At 48.1% G+C, this 7,679-nt stretch overlaps 1 protein-coding gene across 2 annotated transcripts in view; it reads right to left on the reverse strand.

The window, feature by feature from the left end:
- Positions 1-441: 441 nt before the first annotated feature.
- The window catches only part of NR2F1 (nuclear receptor subfamily 2 group F member 1), an 11,468-nt gene continuing 4,230 nt past the window's right edge, over positions 442-7,679 (reverse strand). Inside the window, exons 1-2 of one of the 2 annotated variants that reach the window (XM_040622095.1) lie at positions 6,275-6,959; positions 442-1,206 (exon numbers count right to left, since the gene is read on the reverse strand). In XM_040622095.1, the coding sequence (XP_040478029.1) occupies positions 926-1,206; positions 6,275-6,839 (846 nt within the window). In that variant the 5' untranslated portion in view covers positions 6,840-6,959 and the 3' untranslated portion in view covers positions 442-925. Of the gene's footprint in view, positions 1,207-6,274; positions 6,960-7,679 lie in introns of those variants that run through there. The other variant, XM_040622094.1, reaches the window with a different exon arrangement.

Raw genomic sequence — 7,679 nt, forward strand, 5'->3', positions numbered from 1 at the left:
AGCGGCTTGGTTTTAGGAAACAAATCTAGACAACTTAGTAATGGGCCTTAAAAGTTTCCACCCTCACCTCCCCATTCTAATAACAATTGGAGTAGAAATTAATTGGAGGGTTCTCTTGCACTTATGACATCTGTCAAGTAACCAGACACGTGGGTTTTGCTAAATTCTTTTATTTTTTTGTTTAAATTTTCACTTCGATTTTAATTCTTGAAGAACAGCCTCGACAACATATATCGCACTCATTATAAGAAGCAAAGGGTTATATCAAAAATTATTAGTATAGAATCACAGGAAATCTGGTTTGGAACCAGAAAAAAATACAAAACAGATATAGATACATAGACACAGGACAATTTTTTTATAATTATTTGGAAAATGTTATTTTCCCCTAATTCTTGTTTCCTTTTTTATGTGCATACGATGTTTAAATTTTACAAAAAAATGAAAATAAAGACTAGTATTTTACAAAATGAATAACAATGTTTGGGGTGTGTGTGTGTGTGTGTGTGTGTTTCTACATAGAATTCAGTCCACTTCCATGTGTGTTGTTTTCTGTACAGAATATATCCACATCCGTCCACAATAAATCCTGGAAGGTCCATTAGTCTCCTTCTGTTTTATTAAAATTCTCATGGTCCTCTCTTCCAATTTTTTTTTTCCTTTTCTCACCAGACACAAGGTCCTTTTTCTTTCCTTTCCAACATGTTCACAGATCTGATCCTAAAGAGAGTCTCTTTTTCTCCTGGTTTGCAGCTCGGGTTGCATTTCTGCAGGGTGGGCTGCTCCTGTCGGCCCGGCCCACCTCCCCCCTGCCTGGCTGCACCCTGCAACAGCCGCCTGATGTCCCCGCAGCTTTGGAGTCCATGGCCCCCGCCGGTCCTCTGAGTCTCTAGGGAGGCGGGGGCAGGTGGGAAGCGCCCAAGGTCTAGGAGCACTGGATGGACATGTAAGGCCAGTTGAAGCTGCTCCCAGACAGTAACATATCCCGGATGAGAGTTTCGATGGGGGTTTTACCTACCAAACGGACGAAGAAGAGCTGCTCGATGACCGAGGAGGACACGGTACGAAGGGAGGGCAGTCGCAGTAGGAGTTTGCCGAAACGGCTGGGCTGGTTAGGGTACTGGCTCCTCACGTACTCCTCCAGTGCGCACTGCGACTTCTCCTGCAGGCTCTCGATGTGGGCGGCATCCGACAGGCCACAGGCATCTGCCCGTGCAGCCAAGAGACGGACAGAAAAGCGGAGGGGACACTCAGGTTAGTGAACAGCAAAGGCACAAATAAGCCATTAGAAATGTTTTTGAGTTGATAAGAGGGGGAAACCGAAATAGAAGGGAAAAGGGGAAAAAAAATCCTCCTCTCCGTACCTCCCCAATCCTTCTTCACCATTCCCTCCCCTCAATCCCCACCACAAATAAAAATAAATCACACCCCCACCAAGCCTAGGGGAGCAGGAGACGGAAACACACACATGCAGAGGCAGCAACCCCTCTAGTCCCTTTGTTTTTCCTCTTTCACCTTTGGATTAAATAATGTACGATGCTGGAGCCATGTTTGCTGTGTGAAGCAACCTGTCCTCCGCCTGCGGGGGGGGGGGGGCGGCATCTTTCCGCTGTGCTCTTTAAAGGGAGGACTTTTGCTCCTTTCGCCCCTGATTTCGGGGTGTTCAGAAGCCCTGAAGAAATACGTAGCCTGGGGGCAGTTCTTACAGGCTTCTTGGAGTCCTCCCTCTCAAACCTAAATGACCCCAACCAAAATCCTCTAGGAGAACCTAGACTGTCTAGTGAAAAAATACCTGGGAGGGGTAAGGAATCATGGGCTAGCAGTGCGTGGAATCAGATCAAGCCCATGCTTTAGCAATTCAGGATTTGAGATCCACTATCTCTGCAAGCAAGAACTCGGCAGCAAATCCGCGGTGAGGGTATATACTTCTATCTGTGCTTTAGATCAAGTAAGTGAAAATTGGCCAAATCTCTGTAAGCTGTATAATAATCAGAAGGAATATGGCTCAGTTACTCCAGGCTGTGGAAAGGAGACATCTTCAATGATCAGACACAAAGCTGGGCTGGAGGCAGCTGCTGTTTCTGCTTCCAAACTGGGAGATGGGGAGTTGAGGCGGGGATTTGGGAAGGTAGGCTTCCTGTCCCAGGACCAAGGGGAAAGAGGCACTTACACACAATGACAGCATCTTAAAACCTGTGTGTTGATCTCATATCAACCAAGGCTCCTCATGGTCTCCTAAAAATATTTCAAGACAGCAGTTGACACTCTATCAACTAACTAAAGGCAAAGAAACGGAAGAGAAGGTGGAATCAGAGGAATGAAGGGAAAGCTTCCTCTCTTAGTTCAAACACCCATGTTATTTCTCATATTAATAATAAATATTTAAAAAACAGGAAGATCACAGAGGAGCCCTTAGCCAGTCAGGAGGTTGACTAGAGATCAAAGGCAGAGTTTGCTAATATATAGATCTGGGAAGAAATTCATGCATGGCAATGCCCCCAAAAGGACGTTCATAATTGTGAATGGGCAAGTGTGACCCTAAGAAGTCACACCAAAAGATTCACGGAGAACCCCATGTCTGCTGAGTTTCTGAGCTTTATGTCTTTTCATTTCAAGAACTGGGATTTACAAAGCATTCTAACACCTTCATCTACAAGGCAATGGCCTTGAGCAAAAATACAAATAAAACTAGTGCTAATTCAAGAACTTCTAAGGCAAGTTGCCTTTGACCCTGGATCCAGAATGGGTTCCTCTCAGATGTCTAATTACTCCTGCCAGCCACTCGGGTGCATCCACACTGGCCTGACCTGGGAAGCCAGTTAGATTTTAGGGCCAGCAGGGTGAGGGCAGGAGCACTCTGGGGCTTCCCTGCTTGGAGAGGGGGCCCTGAGGTCTGCCCTTGGCCTTGCTTGCTAACCTGGCCCTGCTGAATGGCCACCATGCAGACTCATATTTACATATATCTTGCTTTACATGCATTATCTGCCCATTATGCCACAGGATCCCTTTCAGCCTCAGACAATGCAGTATGAAAAGGACCCACTGATAACCCAGCAGATTTTTTTAAAGACCCATATGGCATCCCCTCAGGTCTGTAAAATATTTATCTGTTATTTACAATAAGGGCCCCCAGAGTGCAAGGACACTACCCTTCTCCCGGCTAGGCCACTCCAAGGGAGAGAAGCCCAGGAAGGGTTTGCTTAGGCCCTATGCTGGCTGCTTGCATTTCTTTCCTCCTTTGAAGGCAGAATGCCTGTGGCTGGGCCTGGCTGCCAGGTGCCAGCCGGCCAGCTCTGTGGCCTCCCTCCAGCAGGAGTCCCACTCGGGCCTGGATTCCCACTCTAGATGTTCATCCCCACTCTGGATATTCCTGCAACAGGAGTCCCCCAACTAGGGACAGATAGTCTGAGCTCTCGGATCGATTGCGTGGCTGTGGTAGCAAAGCGAGGTGAGCGGGGGTGTCATGCAGCACATATTTACATTCCATGAGATACACGCAGATCAGAAAAGGAGGCAGAATACACGGAATCCATGCCTCACTTTTTATGTGGTAGTGTCAATGTGGGAACCCTCAATATTTCTTCTATAGTATATGGAAAAGAAATTATGTAAATAAATAACCATTACTGCTCAGGCCCTCCCGGCTTAGCCTTTGTAGTGCAGAGAATGTATTTCATGGTGTGCATTCAAAAGAGTTTAGTGTTCAGGAAATATAGATGTAATCAGCTGCCATAACTAGAAATCAAAGTTATTATTGTGCTGAAAATGGATTTATTGTATTTATGTTAACTAGATGGCTCCTTTCAGAGGAGGTCCCATTTATTTGAGGGAATATTTAGGTGTATGAACTAATGAATTTTTTTTAAAAAGTAAGTTCAGGTCATGACCTAGTCCTTGGATGCTGTCCAGAATATTAAGGATTAAGCATACCATCCGGAGGCCAAATGTGAAAACCACCACAGGGAACCCCCGTGCCAGCTTCAAATACTTAGCCAGAGCAAACCTCGTTGGACAATATGTCTAAAACTGTCTTTTCCATCATTCAAAGTTTGCTTAAAAGTTGGATGACTTTGAGAAGGCTTCCCATGAATTCCCTTCTGGCTAGCAATCAAAACAAGTTTAGTCAAAAGTGGAAATGTGTTGTATGGAGGAGGGGGGGTGAATTACTACTGACAGCTCCATTTCCATTTTCAGATATTCCGTTTGCAATTTTCCAACAAAATAATGTTATTGTTCACTTCTCAGCCTCCCCTGCACCTTGAAGACGTGGTTCGGAAACTTCTTTGGGAAAACTTTTTAAAAAGGAACACTTTTCACGGGGATGTTTTAGGATGGAAAGTTGAAAGAAAAGCATGAATAATTCCACAATCTTCCCTGCAGCCAGCACAGTCCTCGCCTCTCTCTGGGAAAGGGCAGGAGATCAGAAAAGTCAAGGGAGTTCAAAGAACCTTAGTAGGGGACAAGGAAAAGGGAGGAAAGACCTTTCCTGAGAAGACCTCTGTCCAGCTCCAAGTCACATTTCTGCTTCAAGACACCTAACTGGATGAGATTTTAAAACCCCAGCTTCCCCGACACTGGCTTGCTTCCTGATTAATTTGGCTAAAGAGCCGGGTAGCAGAGAGCCAGCCAGGCCCCAGGCCTGCCAGAGCTGAAGCAGCCCAGTCGCTGCTTCCCAGGCTCTTTGTCACTTTTGAAAAACACGTTTCCATCAAGAAGACTTATTAAGATAAAATGCATTCAAACACTGAGGAGGCTATTCAATAAATCTTCCATTTGTTTTAAGGTTTGCACTTTATCCTCTTGCAAAGAATAACTCCCTCTCCCACTAGCAGACCTGCATTTGCACTGAAAGTAAAAGGGGGGCAGTCCAAGTCCACGGCTCTGGCCACCCTGCATACAAATGAGATGCTCTTGTCTAAATAAATTATCTGCTGTTCAGATCGATATTAATACTACATTTGCTACATTACAATATTGTGCAAATTTAAGAGTCATTTTAATACAATGTAAATACGATTCTTCACGCATGAAAGCCAGGAAATATTGATAGATTATACCATTGCTTACTGTTCAACAAGGCCTTGGGAAAGGGGTTTTGCCATCTCTGCTCAGGAATGGTTTTAATTTGGCCTTTGGAGGTCCTGGCTCTCGGATAGATTTATTAGGATGGTTTATTTGTTCTCTGAATGGAGGAATTAAAAACAATAGTGCCAATAATGGGAGTAAAACTGCAGCTAACCCTACTCACAGTGGGCAAGGCCCGGGACCCAATCTGAGCAGCTCTGTTCCCCACCAGCCTCCTTTCTGGCTTTGTTTATATTTCCCCCCATTACCTGCTGTCCCGGGTGTTTATATGTTTCCCTCTTGCAGGTTACAATAATAAAAAGCGGGCACTGTTCTCAGAGGCTCTGACTAGAGCCTTCAAAGGCAACGTTAATGCACTTTCCTGGAAGTTAATTTGAACCATCTATCATAAGAGAAATTGTTAACATGCATGTTACCACCACCTACATTTAATTTGATATTTTTAAGGCACTCTGTTAAATTTCCCATGTTCGTGTGTTTTGCATGGCTGTGAGATTTCTCTCTGGGGCGGGAATCCTCCCATACTTGCGGGCTCTACAGTATTCCTTTTGTTTTTTATCTTTCTTGTTTAGATTGAATCCGTTTTTTACGACCCTCAATAAGCTCAGCAACTGAAAACATGAATGGTTTCCGATAAGGGAAAATCAGGCAGCAATAAAGCGGGATTATTTATGATTTATTTGCGCGTATTCTTCGCTTTCCACCTCTGTGTGTGTCTCCCTGTGTCGGGAAACTCATCCAGGGAGCGTGCCACACAGAGGAGAAAGCCACATTCCCACGTTCTCTTCCTTCCCTCTCCTCCCCCAGAAACACTAAACGCTGGCGCGCACACACGCACACACATACACACCGCACACACGCGCAGCCAGACAGTTCCAACGCCCCCCACCCCCCTGCACACACACGAGACGCGCACCCGCCGCCGCCGCAGCCCCGCGTGGGGTCAGGCCCCCAAGCCCCCAGGCCGGGCCGCCGGCGCCGCCTCACCTGGCCGCCTCGGCTCCCGCACCCCGCTCCCAAGATGCAGCGGCGCGGGCCTCCGAGCCGCTGGGGCGCAAGTCCCAGCCAGGCCAAGGTCGGGCTCAGGTCCGGCCAGGCCCGCGGCGGCACGGCCAGCCGAGGCCGGGCCGACGGAGGCGCGCTGCTGTCGTCCCGGCGCGGCCTGCCCTCCCAGCCACAGCAGCCTCACCTGACGTGAACAGCACGATGGCTTTGAGGCAGCTGGACTCGGCCGATCGGACGTGCAGCGCCTTGAGCTTCTCCACCTGCTCCTGGAAGATGACGGATGTGGTCCATGAGAAGCACCACGAGTCGGCGGACATGGGCGAGGCGTGCAGGCGGCGGCGGCCAGCATAGCGGCCCACGTGCAGCGGCATGGAGCACTGGGCCGCGTTGAGCACGAACAGCTCGCTCCAGGTGAGGCGCAGCAGGGACACTTGGTCGGTGATCTGCAGATCCGGGAAGAAGGGGATGTTTCGGGCCCACTCGACGGCGCTGAAGAGCAGGCGCGCGGCCAGCTCGCAGATGTTCTCGATGCCCATGATGTTGTTGGGCTGCATGCATTGGCTGCCGTAGCGCGACGTGGGGTAGGGTTCCGCGCGCAGCAGCAGCGAGATGTAGCCGGACAGGTAGCAGTGGCCGTTGAGGGGGTCCCCGTTGGTGAGTGCGTACTGGCCTGGATTGGGTTGGGTTGGAGGCATTCTTCCTCGCTGAACCGCTGACAAAAAGAAAGAGAGAAAAGAGGCAATGTGCATCCAGGGGGCTTGCGAACATCGGCGCGCCGCAGCGCACCCGACACAATGCGGAGGCTCTTCCTACAAGCCACACGCGCCCGGCGCATCTTCTCTCGCGCTCGCTCTCACTCACAGCCCACACCGGCAGGAAATCTGGGGTGAGGGCCTCCAGCTCCGCGGCTCAATATGCCCAGCCATCGCCTGCGCCCCTGGTCACCCTAGCCCTGCCAAACTAGGCCTGATCTCAGGGCCCCCAGCCCGGCACAGCCAAGAAAGTGCCACCCAACCCCTCCACCACCAAGGTGTAACACACTGGTTAATGAAATCCCACTCACCCCTCCAGAATGAAACAAATCAGAGTAAAACAAAACAAACAAAAAAGAACAGGCGAAACCAGAGGAAGGTTGTGGTTCTAGGCAAACGCCTAGCCGCCTATTCATTTGCAAGCAAGCACTGTTTTGCTCAAAATGTTTCCATATTCTCTCAAAATGCTATAGAATTATCCTTAAAATAGATACAAGTTACATAACCACTTACAACTTTTGAATAGAAAACAAGTATCCTGCACCCCTCCCTTACCCCCTCCTCCCCTTCGCCCCACACAAAGTTCACTGTTAAAAGCAACAGAAAATTGAAAAATTTCAAGAAAAAGTTGAACTTACAGTAGCCAAACATTATTGAAAAAAGTGGGAAATATAATTAATGTCTGTCCTGTGAGGTACCACTGCAACCTGCAGCCAGCTTTTGCCCAGTGAATGCACGAGCTTGCAACTGCAAAAACACTGGATTCATTAACCATCTGAATGCAAAACGTAAGCATGCTTTGAGTTCTTAAAGCTGACCAAAGTTTTTTTTTTTTTT

Source organism: Ursus maritimus, unplaced genomic scaffold (genome assembly GCF_017311325.1).
Source record: "Ursus maritimus isolate PB19 unplaced genomic scaffold, ASM1731132v1 scaffold_5, whole genome shotgun sequence".
Lineage (NCBI taxonomy): Eukaryota > Metazoa > Chordata > Mammalia > Carnivora > Ursidae > Ursus > Ursus maritimus.